The 18,771-nt window shown below is 37.9% G+C and overlaps 1 protein-coding gene across 3 annotated transcripts in view; it reads left to right on the forward strand.

The window, feature by feature from the left end:
- COL4A5 (collagen type IV alpha 5 chain) overlaps nucleotides 1,505-18,771 on the forward strand; it is a 224,470-nt gene continuing 207,203 nt past the window's right edge. The window contains exon 1 of one of the 3 annotated variants that reach the window (XM_021080779.1): nucleotides 1,505-1,917. In XM_021080779.1, the coding sequence (XP_020936438.1) occupies nucleotides 1,837-1,917 (81 nt within the window). In that variant the 5' untranslated portion in view covers nucleotides 1,505-1,836. The remainder of the gene's footprint in view (nucleotides 1,918-18,771) is intronic. The other 2 variants (XM_021080778.1, XM_021080780.1) reach the window with 2 other exon arrangements.

Genomic DNA, 18,771 nt, shown 5'->3' on the forward strand with positions numbered 1-18,771 from the left:
CTAGTTAAAAAGGTGCCCCAAAGGGAAACACGGTCAGCGGTGCCCGCTACAACTTGCCGCACTCAAAAGATAGTTCCATGCACTAGGAGAGGAAGGAATGGAGGGGAAGGGGGCGGGGCTGTCTGCTGTCAATCATCCCCCCTACCTTGGGCTGCCGGTCGTCTTTCTCACTTTCAGGCACCTCTGCCCAGAACATTCCCACGCATCTCCACAGCTTCATGCACAGGCCCACAGACCTATATAATAAGATGTAAGCAACTATGCAGCATACACTTTCTTAAACTACGTTTAACTGTTACACATATGCATAGATTAAGACATACTACTTCACATAGACAAATGGGCCCCAAAGTGCCCTTGCATACTTGCCCAAATGCATACAACACTCATTCTAATTGATTGTATACTAAGCTCTTGGGGTGATGGTGGCGGTGGTGGATTCTGGAGTTTCAAATTTTACGCTAAACTGAGTAGAGCCTAAGGATGAGTGGGCCCCCGTGAGATAGATCCAAAGCCTTGAAAGATTCTAAAGTGGTAAATTCTAGACTCTGAGATACCAATTGTTCTGAAGAATTCTTCGGGAAATCCCTGAAAGATCCTCCAAGGAGTTCACATAAAATATTTATTTACTGGGCCTGTCCGTGCTTTTTTTTAAAAAAACACCCCATATATCAGAATTACCACAGTAATGTTCAAGTCTATGTGGGAGACAATTCAACTGCCATTAACTCCATATAAATATTTCCAATTATGAGTTTGTGTTAGTGTTAAGGAAAATTGCACTAAAGTTGTTTTAATTCCCTGCCCTAAATCCCTCCGAAAAAACAACTGCAATGAAAGTCAATACCTTTTATGCTAGTCAATATAAGAGCTAAATATGAATTATGGCATTCAATAAAGCTAAATATATGACAGCATTACCATAACACTCAATCATATAATAATTACTAATACCTACTGACCGCTCCCAAATCTTATAGGTATATAACGCGCATAAAGACTTCACCCACGTACATATTTTCATTTTCTTAATTCTTCGGTTATGAGCATGTATTTAATTATATAAACATTTATACATTTCTAACATTTGCACATTTTCTATCGCATGTAGAAACTCTGTCCTGAGAGCAGGTGGCAGGCAACTAACCTCAGCAGCCCTGGGAGCAGCGACCAAAATGTTTCTAATCATTAACAATAAAAAGAACCATGTCTCTGCGATCCATCCGCTTAGAAAATAGTCCCAGCTCAGGTCCATTTGTAATTGGCTTTGGCGCTCACGCCAATGAGAGTGGGACTGGGCCGGGAAGAGGTGTATCTAGGGAAGGTGCAAGTGAACGAATAGAAAAGCTCCCCGGTGGGACTCGGGGTGCGCAGTCAACCGGTGTGGAAGTTTCCCTCCTCCCAAATAACTGAGCGTCACTCCCTCGCAGGTTGCTGGTGCAGCCTAAAGCTGTGGCGGAGTGATCCTCAAATTCCCCAGTGCTGGTGGGGAGGGGGCGGTGCGGGGGAAGAGAGGGAGGAAAGTAGATCTGTGGGACCTGCGCGAGGAAAAAGTTTGCAAGTCTGGACAGAAGGGAAAAGTGCTCCCGAGAGACCGGCTTTGGGGAGGGGAGGGGGGGAGGGAAGAATAGCTGCTGCGGCTTCTTTTTTTTCCCCCCCTACACTCCTAAAAAGCTTCTTTCTCTTCACCCAAGACGACCGGCACAATTGGGACACCCTTGCTGTCCCTCTCCGGCTCTAGCTTTCTCCCTGTAAACCCTCAAGATTATGTCAATTGGTAAGAGTCAACCAGGGATTTCGTGCGGGTGCTGAAGGAGCTGCGGGAGCCGGAGAAGAATGAAACTGCGTGGAGTCAGCCTTGCTGCCGGCTTGTTCTTACTGGCCCTGAGTCTTTGGGGGCAGCCCGCAGAGGCTGCGGTAAGTCCTTCCTTCTCCCCCCACCCCCACCCCATCACCTCGTTCTCACGCTGAAATCACTTTTTGTCCCTTTACCGTCTTTTCTCCTACGCCTTGGTAGGGAATTCAGATGTGCCTTTCACTTGTTTAGGAAGAAACATTATTTACACCGCTAGTAACCCAAGCCTTCTGAAGTCCAACGGAGAGGTTTTAAGTGTTTAAAAATAGGGCTGCTTGCTTTCCTGCTGCTCGCTGCTCTGGGGGCAAGAGCAGAGTCTGGGGTGGAGGATGCCTGTTAATTGATCACTAGGCTCTGGTGGAGATTTAAAACTTTTCCTCCCCACCCTCCGCCCTCGGTGCTTCCCTACCTGCTAGCTAACCTTTTTACTAGTTGTACCCAATCCACACACTCTTTAAACTCTCTCGATAATTTCATATTTTGGCTGTTCTAAAATCCACCTTCCACCAAAGTGTTCAGCGCGCCCACGAAGTGCTTCCCTTTTGCCCTTTGCTTCAGCAACATGAACCTACCTCACCTCTGGTTAGTAAAGCCTCTGTAGTGATTGTGTTTCCCTTTTGACATCCTTGCTGCAAATGCTCAGGTAACAGACCAAGAAGAATGAGGTGAAGATGGATGGCCTCAGGCTTCAGGTCTTCTGCGTCTTTTTTTTTTTTTTTTTTTTTTTAAGTTCTGGGTTTTGTTTACTTTTTTTTTTAGCTTACTAAGGCACCTGAAACAAATTGAGAAATTGCCTACCCCTTAATTAAAGGAAAAGAGGTTTTTTTTTTTTTTTTTTTTCAAAGGAGAATGAGTGTTCTGGTTTAAAGGAGAGTGGAGGAGGAAGTACCTGTGAAATGACAGAGCAAGAAGTTCCACTCAGTTTCAGGAACGTAGAATTAAAATCCCAGTATATCTTCTGGAAAGGTATCTGGGTCGTCCCGACTGTCCTTCTGGGGGTGAGAGGTAGATCTAAAGGAATGAATGGCTTTGGCAGAGAAAATGTTCTCCAGCCTGAAACCCATCATCCTTAATTTCACTTAACCGCTGGAGAATTAAGCATGTGACAAATTATTTAAAGGTTATATTTGAGTGAACATAATGGGTGGTTTTAAAAACACTTTAATATGAGATCATGGCTTAGGCCTTCACATGGTTGAGTGACTACCAATTCTTTATATGCAACTGCTCTGATATAGCTTATCTGGGTCCACTTTTATGTTAGCTGTTTAGCTGTTCTGTACTCTCCCAGCCTCAGATTACCTTGCCCTCCTCCTATCCTCCAGAAAGTGTGTACTCAAGGTATGAAAACTATCCTATTACGCTTAAGCACAACATAATAATGATGGCAATTCTGTTGAAAAGCCATGCATATCAAATGTTTTTAATTACACTTGCCATAATTTTTCCTCCATCAGAGTAGATAGATGAGTTCGAATTGCTTTTTTGATGCAGAGCTTCTTCATGGGCTAAGGTTTAGCCGCTCAGTAGGGCTACAGACCCTTGAATAAAACTACAATTGTGTTGTTGAAAATAGTTACTCTTAAAAACATTATTTTGGTGCTCACAGCCTGTGGCATTTGGCTCAGGGGCCATGATTTTGTGGCTGTTTGATTAAATATTTCTCTTTTTTTTTCTTTTGACATTGTTATTAATAAATGTGCACCAGATGCCAATCATACAGGTATGTATAGCAATATTATACCTAAATTTATATCAAATGGCTTTATATTAAAAATATTCATGATTGACTACACTGAGGAGAAAGTTTGCTTTCTTGGACTCTTTAACGATTCGGTGTTCATGAAGAAATTATAGAAGACACCATGCAGTTTTTTTCCTATTTCCTTGTACATACTTTTTAAAGAACATTTTATATCCCTTTTCCCTGTCATTAGTATATTGTGCCTCTAATAAAAGCAGGGTTTGTTTTTTCTGCTTCACACATTAATATCTTAGATGAATGTTTTAATCATCTCAAAGATATGAATGGTATCTGCTCTCCATACTAGTGCTGGGGATATTGGTGACCTTCTCCAGAGTAAACTGGATGGTAGTGGGGCTGCTTGTTGTCTGAAGTAGTCTAGTATTGGGACTTTTATTGCAGGTGGAGCATTGCTACTTAAATTGCTTTAATTTTTCATAGTTAAGTGATTTCTTCATCTCTGAAGTCATGCCAGATTGGGATATCACAAATATGTGGAAGTTTTTTTTAGGTAGAAGGTTTATTAGGAGGAATAAAGTAAATCTTATTCCAAAAGGTTAGCAATAAGGGAAGAAGGCAGATTTAGTTAGAACGGTCAATTCAAGTGATGGAAAGAACGTATTTTTTTTTTTTTTTATGTAAAGGTAATTATACCTATATTCACTGTCAGTAGGATATATATTTAGATGTGTGGATATAATGTGTAGAAATACTACTCTACAAATATTTGTAACTTTTGTGTGTGTGTGTGTGTGCGCAGTAGAGTGGATAGGTTTCTGTAATTTAAATATACTCTCTCCCTTGTGACCAGCAGCAACAATTTGTTAAGGATAGTAGAGTGGTTTGCGGCCAGGGAACCATTTTCCTCTGAGATACTGCTCCATAGGGAGAATTTATGAGCCTTATTATCATAGCAACATTTTTGCATGGTTACGGTGTGCCAGGCACTGTAAGGATATGGGGGTATACCTTATCATATTTAATCTTCCCAACAAACCTATGGAGCATATACCATTGTTATTCCCACTTTCCAGATCAAGGAGCTACAGATCATAGAGGTTAATTAACTTGCCTCAGTCACATAGTTAGCAAGTTCTGGAGCTGGAAATTTGAATCCAGGCAGATTGTCTCCAAATTCTTTACCCTTAATGACTGTCCTGTACTGCCTCTTTAGTATGTGGTCTATAGAGACATATGCGTTTGGTGTTAGTATTTGGATCTCCGCTACCTACTTTTTTTTTTTTTCTTTTCTTTTCTTTGGGGCGGGGGGAGACACAGGAGGTGAAATGGAAAATATAATGGGGATTACATCTCTTCCTGCTGATGTTAGGAGAAGCATCATGGTATAATGGAAACAGCTCTGGGTTTAGAATAAAAAGATGAGTTTGCTCTCTATGTGTATGTCTGTTTATAGAGAGAGAATTTAAAAGCGATATAGAAGCAATTGCTTGTTGCAGATTGTATGATTTTATACAATCACATATATAAAAGTTACATTTATGAAACAAGTGTAATTTGTGGTAGATGACTGTTTTGAAGAACGATTTGCCTTATTATACTTCTAAGTAGTCCGTTTCCATGATAATTTTAAATATATTGAACTTGCCTGCAGCATGTCTATTGTGATAACACAGGGTATGTGTATATGGTAGTGCACTTTGCTTAAGATGTTCAATTCACTTTTTCTGTTTACACCAATTTACCCACCCATCATATCTAATTCTATAACTTTAGTCTTGTGCATATATTTACATATGTAGCTGTCCTGTGACAGTGTAAGAGTGTGTACCTTGTTTTCCTATGTTTTTTTTTCTTTTTTTCCTATGTTTTTACTTGGCTTTTGACATATGTATGAAACACATAAGACTCTTTACCTTAAGTTAACATTGGTACCTTGGTTAAAGTTTATGCTCTGTAAAGTCATTAATTTTTCCCTTTGCAGTGACAAAGTGAGCAGATTTTATAAGACTGCATAGGGCAATATTGTGAGAAATATTGTACATATCTTGTTTCTCATCATAGTTTTGCCAACTCTTTTAGCATCTATTGAGGATTCTGACTTGAGTAATTACTGGTGTGATATTTGCCAAATGATGATCAGTTTTCAGCATTTTTTGCATTTATTGAATTCTGTTGTAACAAATAACTTTATTTTTATCTATTTATTATTTAGAGCAGTATGGACTTATGGCTTCTTGTTTTATTCTATGAGTTATAATGAATTATGCTATTTTTACTTTTTTTTTTTTTTTTGCTGATATTACTCCAGATTTGGCCAATAGAATCTCCTCCCAGTTGGCTCCCGTGTCCTTTCAGTGTGTTCCCATCATTTTTTTTTTTTTTTTTGAGCATTCTCTTAACATTCTGGCACCACCAGATATTCCAGACTAATTTTCTGTTTTCCCTACCCCAAGCCTGGAATCAGTCACTTTTCTAAGGAGCTCAGATTCTTTTTATTGAATAGTGGGTGCTTGGCATGCTCATTACTGGTGAGGTGTCATTGGTTCAGACAAGTAGGAGCTTCTAAGCCTTAATTTCCTCATTAGAAAAAGGGGCCCAGTGGTACCTATGTCAGAGTAGTTTTAGGATAAAATGAGAGAAGTTATGTAAAGCTTTGGAAGGGTACTTTGTACATAGTAAATGCTCAATAAATTTTAATTTCACTGTCATTTCAAACTACTTGACTTCCATTTCTTATTGCATTGACTTTCAAATTCTCTGCCTGATTGTCAAGGTCTATCATGAGCTTTCCCTTCATTCAACCGTATTTTTCATTACATTTTACAATATACTCCCTCCATTCTAGCCTAGGTGAGCTTTCCTATAAACTCTTGAGTACTGTATGTATGCTTTGGCTCTCCGTCTTCATTCGTATCCTGTGGATCCAAATCTTTCCTCATTTTCAGCGTAATGTTTACATTCATTCAGAAGATATTCATTCAGTAAATCATTATGTGGTGTTCTCTCCCCACCTTCAGGGATATGTAAATCATTTTGTGCTAGACACTATGGATAAAACTGAATAAGACAGGGTCCCTGCCTTCATGGAATTTACATGCTAGTGAGAATAAATATTTCTTCTCTGAAGCTTTTCTTTACTATTATATCAGTTGCTGATTTTACCCTTCTTTGAACATTTGTTATACTTAGCCTCTTGTCTAGTATTTAAATGTATTTGGTCTTATAAGCATTTTGTGTTATGGGATTTTATCTCTTCTGTTAGATTATAGACTTTTTGAAGGCAAGAACTGTACATTTGTTCATTCATTCAACTAATTTATATGTTGATTTTGTCTGATAACAAAAATAATACATGCTTAATGTTGGAAACTTGAAAAATAGAGAAAATTATAAAGAAGAAAACAAAAAGCTCTCCACGCTTTTACCAACAGCAGAGAAATAACTCGTATTGTTTTGATGATTTTACTTATGTATCTAATATTTTCTTAAAAAAGTAGATTGGTTAAAATTTTAAAAAATTTGAAATTACTCTGTATGCAAATTTATATGTTAATGTCTTTTCATTTATCAAGCATTTTCCCATGTTATTAAAATTCTTAGTTTTAAAATATATGTGATCGCATACAATTTATATTTATATATACCAAGTTAATTTGCCTGTTCACTTTTATAGAATATATTTTTAATTTTCAAGTGTTTCTAGCCATTGTAATAAACAGGGTTTTTTTTTTTTTTTTGGCTACATCTGTGGCATGCTGAAGTTCCCAGGCCAGAGCTTGAACCTGAGCCACAGCAGTGACAACGCCAGATCTTTAACCAGTTGGGCACCAGTGAACTCCAACGATTCTTATTCCATATTTTGTGTTATTTTGTTAGTACTGCCTCCTTAATGGGGAATTAATTATTGGGTTAAAGATCATCACTATGTTTACGTCTTTGTTACGTGCAACAAAACCCTAACATTTAGAAAGGCTGGATCAACAGATGTGATAGCTACATTTTTTTTTAGTGGTCACTATATTATACCCTGTTAGGCAGATAATATTATTTCTATGTTATGTACAAGGAATCCCAGACTCACAGGGTAGTTAAATAACTACCAAGAGTCACATAATTAATAAGTGATTGGGCCAAGATTTGAACTAAGGCGGTTTAGCTCTAGAACCTGCTCATGAGATTTTTCTTAGTCCCTATTTTCATTCATGATAGTACAGAAAAAAGTCATGTTGAAAAGGTGAATAATTCCCTTTGAATGACTGGTCACTTGGATTGATTCTCAAGATAGGCTCACCCACCAGCTCATCCTCTAATAACTCTTTACTATAATTACCTAGGCCATTCAGCCTCAAGGGCCTGCAATTTAATTTTCTAAGTCATACATCCCACTCTATTTCTCCCCTGTAAGAAGATAGAGCCGATACTTCATGACTGCTCCCCCCCACTGACCTCTTCCTAGCTCTAGGAAGGTTGTAACAGACTCCGAACCCGCTGACATTCCCCCTCCCGCAGGAGAGTTTTGGAGTGCATCAAAAATGGGGGACCCCTTTATTCTCTCTCCTACTCCCTAGCCTCACAGCTGCCTATGAGGCTTACACTTAAATACCTGTGTCTTTGCCTAGTGTTGTCCCTTGATTTTTATTTCCCCCCCCCATTAATGGCTAATCTATTTTTTCGACTTTGGGGTGATACTGTTTCAGCCCTATCTTCTCTTTTGAGCAACAAACTTGTAAGTACATATGGAATGAGAGGTCCCCCATCCATTTTGTACCACCCCCCCTTTACCTTTTCTTTGTGTTTCCTCACTAGCTAAGTGACTTTACTGCCTTTATGATAGCCTTGTGGCTTGTGCAATTCTAATGTATTCCTCCAGAAAATCACAGACTGTTATACATTATGGCTTTTCCAGGTGGCATTTGAATAGCTGAACTTTAAGCTTCTGAATGAAAGGGATCTGCTCTTGCCAAATTACTTTCCAGAATGGTTTTACCAATTATATTCCTATCAGCAGTGTAAAAGAGTACCTGTGAGACAGTCTTAATAATTTTTTGCTGTCTAGTACAGTGACTATAGAATTGATGCTCAATTGATTGCCAGTTGGTTGGCAGATTTGGGCCTATCCTCTAATGATTTTCTTTTTAAAATGTAATCGTTCCATCATCTCATCCCTTTCTGACAATAGCAACCATGGAACAGAAGCGATTTTTGAAAACAAATTCTCTAATTAACATTATAAATGAACCAAGTGAACCACCCAACCACTTAACTAAATCTTCATTACATTTGTTTTTAATGGCAGTAATTCTTGGGGTGTTTTTGAGCAGCATCTTTACTGTGATCTCTGATACCTAAGCTTCTTTCATTTTACCAAACCAGATTCTCATTTTATGCATCAATGCTTGAGTTTATTTACCTTCATAATCTGTCCAGGTCCAACTGCCCTTTGTTCCTTTAGAAGCTTCTGCTGGCCTTTTACCAAAAGTGTGGTCTGTGATGCTACCTGCTACCCTGTTGAAAAGGGAACCTCAAATCCCTCGCTATTTGCTAATCAAAGGCAACCAAAGGCAAATGTTATAAAAGAAATAGGCTTTTACTAAATTTCACTTTTAACTTTTAAAAATTCTTTACTAAATCTGGTATCATCATTAGCTTTCCTTTTTAACTTGCGGAGAGACGTAAGCACCTTTTTTTGAGCAAGTGCTAGGCCGGTTAATGGAATTGGTTTTTTGACAGGGAGTACTAAAATAGAACTGGAAGAATTTCTGTTGGCATTTGTATCATCTTATAATTCAGTCAAATAACACTCTTTGTAGTTCTCTTTGTAAGAGAACTAGCTGATTTGTTTCCAAAATTTCTGATAGTGTGTATGCCACTCACGGAATACTGAAGGAGATACTTGAACTTCATAAGGGGAAATGGTATTAAGAGTGGGACACTTGTGAAAAAATCATTTCATGTGTTCTGTATTTTGAGCTCTCTAGGACTTTCCGGAGAAGGAGAAAAGGTCCTTCTCTATCCATGATCTTTTAATCTCATTGATGTAGTGAAACATTTCTGTATTGGAACAGCCTACTAGTGCCTGTTTGAATCAGATTGTTTTCTGTTGCAAGTGGTAGAAGACACTAATACACCTGCCTTAACGACAAGTCCAAATTTTAGCTCACGTGACAAAAGTTGAGAGAGTACCTCCAAGCTTAATTCAGCCAAAAGATGACTTAGGTTCTTGCCACTCTCTGCTCTGCCCTACTCTGCCTATCAGTTTACTGCTTCAGGCTAGCATCCCTCATACTTTGCAAGATTGCTGCAGCAGTTCCAGAGATGGCAGGCAAACACCACCATGCAGAAGAAGAGTATGAACTGTTCGTTTGTGTCCCTTTTTATCAGCAGCGAAAACATTCTCAGGAGTCCCATACCTTCACCCTTATATCTGATTGGTTAGAATTGTTCCACATACATGCTTACACCAGTACATGGGCAAGTGGAATAGGACCAGAAAGGAAGAGTTAGGCCAGTGATGTACACATCCCCCCCCCCCCGACACCCTGTTACACACACACCAAAGCACACTGCTGCCTAGCACAGGTAGAGGGCAGGAAAATTCAAATAAAATCAGCGTTCTTTTAGGAAGGAAGAAGTTCCTGCTTCACAACTTCATTAGTTTATCCTCAGGATCAGAGGACTGAAAGATTTGTAAGAAATTGACAGATTTGTTAACTGTAAGATGCATTACTCAGTAGGGAAACTGATGTTTTACAGTGTTGTACATATGAAAAATGGTGGCTATTGGCATAATTATAGACATTTTAGTGTTGGGGAGACATTAGGGATCCTTTAGATCAGGGGTTCTCAAAGTGTGTGGTCTGGGGTCCCCTGAGATCCTATCAGGAGGATCATGAGGACTGTTTTAACAATAATTTGCAAACTGTTTTGCCTTTTTCACTGTGTTGCATTTACACTGGTGGTGGGTAAAACAGTGAAGTATACCAAATTTTCCTACTATTTAATCTATAGTATGTATTCTTCATACTCTTGGAGGATAAAAAGCCAATTTCACTTAACAATGCCCTCAAAGTAGCCTTAATTTTATGAAATGTTGACCCTTGAGTATAAATATTTAAAAAATTCTGAATGACAAATTGGGAATTATAAACAAACCACTTCCGTATGCTGAAGTAATATTGTTGTTTCTAGGAAAAGAGCTAGTACAGTTGTTTGAGTTGTGGCCTGACTAGCTGATTTTTGCGTGGAACACGTTGTTACTTGAAAGAGCGACTCAGACAAGCTTTGGTTATTCAGACTTGGGTATCTGGCAGGAATTTTCTGGAAAATGAGCAAAGTGATTCTATCGTTTCAAGGAAAACAACTGGCAGTGTTTGTTGCCAATAAAAATTTGAGCTTTTCAAGTAAGTATTAGAATTTTAGAAAATTCAAATCTGTCTTTATGGGCTTGACAACTTCCCAGAACTTAGCCTTTTCTGAGATTGGTAATTATATGACTGTGTATGATTTTTTCATATTGTATAATGTGTTGACATTTGGAAGTTCTGCAAATCTCAGTGAACTAATATCTTCCATATTACTAATGCATCATGTTACAGAATCAAGCATGGCTAAATGATCTATTCAAAGACAAGATAGATCAATGACTTTTAATGTAGTTGAGTGCAAAAATTAAATAGATATAAGATTCTATGTTGCAGCTTACCTTAAAGAGTCTACCACTTGCAGAACTTTTGCATAGTATCCAAGAATATCCACAGTTATCTTAAAAGAGTATTAAAATATTCAGTTTCCCAAATATATAACTGCATAAAACTAGATTTCATATATTTCAACCAAAACAATATATTGCAACAGAATTAATGAAGCAGATATGATCCAGTTGTCTTCTGTCAAGGCAGACATTAAGGATATTTTTCAAAAAATATATAAAACAATCCCTCATCATTTTTTTGTGAAATATAATTAATTTTTATGAAAATGCATAATATGTTAGTATATGAGTTCATTATTGTTCCTTTTAAATGAATAAATAATTTGAGTTCTTACTCAGTTTTATTTTCTGTGGTACATCTTGATAGATGCAACCCACCTAAATGGAAGCTTTGGTGTTCTCAGTGACTTTAAGAGAGTAAAAGAGTCTTGAGAACAAAAAGTTTGAAAACTACTGTTCTACAGGGACCAGCTCCATCATTTGATAGTAAAGTGAAATGATTGATGAAAGATGCATCCAGTTAGTTGCAGAGGCAGAGAAGTAGTGTTATTGCAGTCCTTTCTTCAGTATACCAGATTTGCTAATGGATTGGCCAGCTGGTGATAAGATTTTTATAATATTATTCATGCTAGTTGATGGAGTTAAAATACCAAATAGAAGATGTACTAGATTGTACTTATGTCTTTCCTACTATCTTCAGTCCAGCTGGCAAATCAGTAACATTCTCACTCTCTAAACCACAGCAGAGAGAGACACTGATGAAGAAAGACAGTGAGCTAAAGTTACAGTTATTTTTAGGTACCAAATTGGAAAGCCCATGAAACCAGGGTTCTTGTCCTACATATTTTTGTATTCACCACGGTGTATAGACTGGTTGCTTGTATATAGTTGTTTCTCAATAGCTAGTTGTTGAATGAATATTGAATTTCAGGGAAGGTTTTAGATTTATTTGCCAAGAGGCAAGACCTAGAATCAATGGTTAAGTAATAGGAATTGTTGGTATAAATTATTTTCTATAAGTTAAGCTATTTTTTTTTTGTCTTTTGCCATTTCTAGGGCCACACACCTGCGACATATGGAAGTTCCCAGGCTGGGGGTCGAATGGGAGCTGTAGCCCCGGCCTACGCCACAGCCACAGCCATGCGGGATCCGAGCCGCGTCTGCGACCTACACCACAGCTCACAGCAACGCCGGATCCTTAACCCACTGAGCAAGGCCAGGGATCGAACCCACAACCTCATGCTTCCTAGTCGGGTTCGTTTCCACTGCGCTATGATGGGAACTCCAGTTAAGCTATTTTGTAATTGGACTGCCTAATAACTAAAAGTGCTCAAATAGAGAGCGGGTGCTGCTACCTTGCCAGCAATACCTGCAAAGTCTCTTTGAACTCTATAAATCTATTTTCTGGTGGTTAGAAGAAAATTTCTTTTTTATTGAGCTCAAATCCTTGTCTATAATTTTTAAGTAACTCTGAGGTATGATTGACATAAAATAAAATGCACATATTTAAAGTGTACAGTTTGAGGAGTTGTGACTTAGGTATACACTTGTAAAACTATCAGTACATTAAAGATGATGAACATATAAATCACTGCAAAGATGCTCATGCCTCTTTGTAGTACCTCCCTCCCTCTCTACTCCTATCGCCAGTCCCCTGGTAACTACTGATCTGCTTTCTGTACATTCATTTTATTTTCCAGAGTTATGTAAATGGAGTAATATGTACATTTTCTTTGTTCTGGATCTTTTTTCTCAGAATTTGAGATTTATCCACGTTGTGGTATATATCTCTACTTCATTATATTTTTTTGCTAAGCAGTGTTCCTTTGTATGGATATACCACACTATACCACACTTTTTTTTTTTCTGTTCACCTGTTAATGGACATTTGAGTTGTTTACAGTTTATGCTATTACAGGTAAAGTGTCTATGAACATTTTAATTTTTGCATTTTAAAAGTTATTAAAGTGTCATTTACACAAAGTGATATGCACTTATCTTAGTTGAACAGCTCAATTATTTTTTTTACTTGTATACATTTCAGTAACCGCCAACAAGTGAAGATATAGAACCTTTCCATTATCCCAGCTCCCTCATGCTCCTTCCCTTTCAGTGTATTTTGTGTCTTCTCTTAAGAAATCTTAAACCCCAAGGTTGCAAAGGTATTATTGTATATTTGCTTCCAGAATAGTTATAGTTTCAGATTTTTGTCTTTAGGCTGATTTTTTTTTCTATACAGATAACCAGTTGTTCCAGTACCATACTGGAAAACATTTTTTTCATTGATTTGGTTTGATGGCTTTGTTGAAAATCAGTTGAATATATATGTACAGGTCTAGATCAGAACTCAGTAGTCTGGTCTGTTGAGGTGCTTCTGTATCCTTATGTCACTATTACACTTTCTTTCTTTTGGTGTTATAAGTCTTTAAATTTGATAAGGTTCCTCAAATTTGTTCTTCCTTAAGATTGTTTTGACTATTGCATATAAATTTTAGATTCATCTTGTCAATTTCTACTAAAAATTGAGATTTTAATAAGGATAGCAACAATTCTGTGAATCAATTTAGAAATATTTGGAATCTTAAAATTAATGATTTTTCCAATCTGTAAACATAGTACATCTCTCTTCTTTAATCTTCATCATGGAAATCATTCGTTCAGCATTTGTTCAGTTTCTTATTATACATACGATTATTTCTTTATTAAATGGTATAATTAAAAATTATTTTTAGTTGCTTGTTGTTAAGATACAGACATTGATTTTTTTTGGTCATGCCCGTACTATGCCGAAGTTCCAGGGCCAGGGATCAAATTCATGCCATAGTAGTGACCAGAGCTGCTGCAGTGACAATGCCAGATCTTTAACCCACTGCACCACAAAGGAACTCGTTTTTTCTTTTTCTTTTTAGGGCCACACCTATGGAATATGGAAGTTCCCAGGCTAGGAGTCGAATCGGAGCTGTAGCTGCCAGTCTATGCTACAGCCACAGCAACACAGGATCCAAGCTATGTCTGCAGCCTACACCACAGCTCACAGCAACACCAGATCCTTAACCCACTGAGTGAGGCCAGAGATCAAACCTGCATTCTCATGGATACTATTTGGGTTCTTAACCAGCCGAGTGACAATGGTAACTCCTGAACTCATTTTTATGTTGATCTTTTTAGCCTAAGATATTACTATTTTTTTTCTTTTTTTTCAGATATGATTTATATATTGTAAAATTCACCCTTTTATACACAGTTCTGTAAGTTTTGATAGATGCATACAATTGTAAGTGTAGTCCATCAAGATAGAGAACAGTATTAAGATTATTCATTAGGTTCTATAATTACTTTGTATTTTCCATGTACATAATCACATCATTTGCAGATTAAGAGAGTTACACTTTTTCCTTCTCAATCTGTATACCTTTTTGTACTCTCTATCTTATTGTACTGGCCAGGACTTATATATTTAATATTCTGCTCTTACATTAGCTATTAAGTTTTCCATAGTAGCAGACTGAGAGCTCCTTTTCCATTCCTGTTTGTCGATGTTAAAAAAATAATGTTGGGGAGTTCCCGTCGTGGCGCAGTGGTTAACGAATCCGACTAGGAACCATGAGGTTGCGGGTTCGGTCCCTGGCCTTGCTCAGTGGGTTAAAGGATCCGGCATTGCCGTGAGCTGTGGTGTAGGTTGCAGATGCGACATGGATCCCGCGTTGCTATGGCTCTGGCATAGGCTGGTGGCTGCAGCTCCGATTGGACCCCTAGCCTGGGAACCTCCATATGCCGCAGGAGCGGCCCAAGAAATGGCAAAAAGACAAAAACAAAACAAAACAAAACAAAAAAAATAATGTTGGATATACAGATGGCCAAGAAGCACTTGAAACAATGCTCAACATCCCTGATTATTAGAGAAATGCAAATCAAAACTACCATGAGATACCACCTCACGACAGACAGAGTGGCCATCATCAGTAAGCCCACAAATAACAAATGCTGGAGGGAGTGTGGAGAAAAGGGAACCCTCCTGCATAGTTGGTGGGAATGTAAGCTGGTACAACCACTATGGAGAACAGCATGGAGGTACCTTAGAAAACTATACATAGAAGTACTACATGACCCAGCAATCCCACTCTTGGGCATATATCTGGACAAAACTTTCCTTAAAAAAGACACATGCACCCGTATGTTCATTGCAGCACTATTCGCAACAGCCAAGACATAGAATCAATCCAAAAGTCCATCAATAGATGATTGGATTCGGAAGAAGTGGTATATATACAGAATGGAATACTACTCAGCCATAAAAAAGAATAAAATCATGCCATTTGCAGCAACATGGATGGAACTAGAGACTCTCATCCTGAGTGAAGTAAGTCAGAAAGAGAAAGACAAATACCATATGATATCAGTTATATCTGGAATCTATGACACAAAGGAAACTTTCCACAGAAAGGAAAATCATGGACTTGGAGAATAGACTTGTGGCTGCCAAGGGGGAGGGGGAGGGAGTGGGATGGACTGGGAGCTTGGGGTTAATAGATGCAGACTGTTGCCTTTGGAATGGATAGCAGTGAGATCCTGCTGTGTAGCACTGGGCCCTATGTCTAATTACTTATGATGGAGCATGATAATGTGAGAAAAAGAATGTATACATGTATGTGTAACTGAGTCCTGTGTTGTACAGTAGAAAAAAAAAGAGGTTAAAAAATGTTAAATTTCATCAATAAATAATTTGTACCTTTTACTTTTATTTATTATTTTTTTTTAGGGCTGCACCCATGGCATATGGAGGTTCCCAGCCTAGGGGTCAAATCAGAGCTACAGCTGCCGACCTAAGAGCCACAGCAACACCAGAGCTGTGTCATGTCTGTGACCTACATCACAGCTCACAGCAACGCTGGATCCTTACCCCACTGAGCGAGGACTCAGGGATAGAACACGAGTCCTCATGGATCCTGATCACATTCCCCTTCCCTTCCCTCCCCTTCCCTTCCCATCATCTTCTCTCCCCTTCCCTTCCCATCATCTTCCCTCCCCTTCCCTTCCCATCATCTTCCCTCCCCTTCCCTTCCCTCCCTTTCCCCTTCCCTCCCTTCCCCTTCCCTCCCCTTCCCCTTCCTCCCTTTCCCCCGTCCCTTCCTTCCCCATCCATTCCCCTTCCTATCACCTTCCCTCCCCTTCCCTTCCCCTTCCCTCCCCTGCCCTTACCCTTCCTATCCCCTTTCCTCCCCTTCCCTTCTCTTCCCCTTCCCTTCCCTTTCCTTCCCTTTCCTTTCCTTCTCCTTTCTCCCCTTCCCTGATCCTTTCCTGTTACACCTGTGTCATATGGAAGTTCCCAGGCCAAGGATTGAATCTGAACCACAGCTACAATGCCAGGTCCTTTAACCCACTGTACATGGCCAGTGATCAAAAAAACCCATACCGCCACAGCAATCCTTAGCCACTGCAGTCAGATTCTTAACCCACTGTGCCACAGCAGGAACTCCTTTATTTCTCTTCTTATATTTGAGGGGTAAGAGCTCTTAATATATTTTGGATACAGCATCTTTGATATACACAAGTTTTCTGGGTATGTTCTCCCATTTGGTGGCTTGCCTTTTTATTTTCTTAACTGGTATTTTCAGAGAATAAAAGTTAAATTTTGACATGGTTAAGTTTATCACCTTTTGATGGTTATAGCATTCTGTGTCCTTTATAAGAAATCTTTGACTACTCCAGGGTCACCAAGATTTTCTCCCACGTTTGCTTCTGTAAATAATAAAGTTTCAGCTGGCTTTTGACCCATTTAGTTGTATGTGTATAGTGTTTGGTAAGGGTACTGGTTCAGTTTTTTTTTTTTTTTTCATGTGCTTAACGAGTTCCAGCACCATTTATTGAAAAGTGACTCCCTTCTCCATTGAATTACCTTGGTACTTTTATTGATAATCAATTAATCATATATGTGTAAGGCTATTTTTGGACTCTAGTTAAGTTTCCCAATCTGTGTGTCTATAGCAGACTGCCTTCAGTTACTAGAGTTTTGGAATAAGGCTTGAAATCAGGTGATTCAAATTCTCCAAATTTGTTCTTTTTCAAATTTTTGGTTCTCCTCTTCCTCCTCCTCTCTCTCCTCCTCTCCTTTTCTTCCTCTTCCTACTCTGTTTATCCTTCTTCACCTCCTTTTTCTCTTCTTTGCATTTCTTAATCAACTTGTCAGTTCATACAGATGAACCTCCTGTAATTTTGAATGGATTTGTGCTTAATCTGCAGGTCATTCTGGGGAAAATTGATACCTTAGTAGTATTCAGTATTCTGATAAATGAACATGGTATATCTTTCTGTTTATTAAGGTCTTTAATTTCTGTCACCAATGTTTTGTACTTTTCAATGTATAGGTATTATACATATGTCATTAAATTTATCTCTAAGTATTCATGTGTTTGAGTAGTGTTATGAGTGGCATTTTGTTTTATTGTCTATTTTCAATTATTTGTTGTTTGTGTATAGAAATATGAGTGATTTTTTTCTATTGACTTATATACTATAATCTTGCTATATTTATTATTTCTAGTAGCTTTTTAATGAACTGTTTAGAATTATCTTCATAATGTGATTATTTCTTCTGTCAGTTAAGATATAAGATGGATTTACTTCTTCCTTTGTAGTCTGCACACTCCATTTCTCCCTTGTCTTATTTTTAGGACCTTCAGGAGAATGTTTTAAGTGTTGAGACCATAGCCTTTGCTAACTTTTCCCAATGTCTGAAGACATTTGTTTCACATATTTTGTAGAGTTTTCTGGTTGTTTATGGCAAGATGGCAAGTCCGGAAGCAATTGTTCCAACATAGCCTGCTTTCACTTCTTTTTGATATCATGGCTGTGAACATTATTGAACAAAACTATTTCTTTTTCAGATTATTTCTTCTGAGTAGACTTCTAAAACTAGTGTCATTGGTATACATATGTCTATACCTGTCTATTTATCTGTCTACCTACCTATGTATCCATCCATTTCTTTATCTGTTACCTCAAGAGCAGTGATTATATTTTGCACTTCTTTTATACTTGACCTCTAACAGAAAGCATTTTATTTAATTAACGGAAAGTAAAGTTTTTATGATGAATTCATTTTCTTATACCCAGAGTATCCCTTTAATCATAGGATAGAGCTATTTCTGATCTTTTCTGTAAAGTTTAAGAGAATAGAACTAGGATCATTTCCATAATTTTTATTTCCTATTACCTTATTTTACTTCATTTAACTGTTTTATATATCTTTGACAATGTATAGGTCAAAGAATTGACCTATATGTAGGTCTCAGATTTGGTAACTGATAAAATATTTTGGAAAAAATAGAGTTCCATTTAATTTGAGATGAGGAAGACTATTTTTTCTAACTTTCCTTCATTTTGACTTAACTTTGTAGGAGAAATGCTTGAACAGTGACCCTGTAGGAAATGGCCTTATCTACTTTGAGTTAATTTGATTTAATTTAATTTCAGGAAGGCTTCTGAAATGTGAAGCATTTA

This window comes from Sus scrofa, chromosome X, assembly GCF_000003025.6.
Source record: "Sus scrofa isolate TJ Tabasco breed Duroc chromosome X, Sscrofa11.1, whole genome shotgun sequence".
In the NCBI taxonomy this organism is placed as follows: domain Eukaryota; kingdom Metazoa; phylum Chordata; class Mammalia; order Artiodactyla; family Suidae; genus Sus; species Sus scrofa.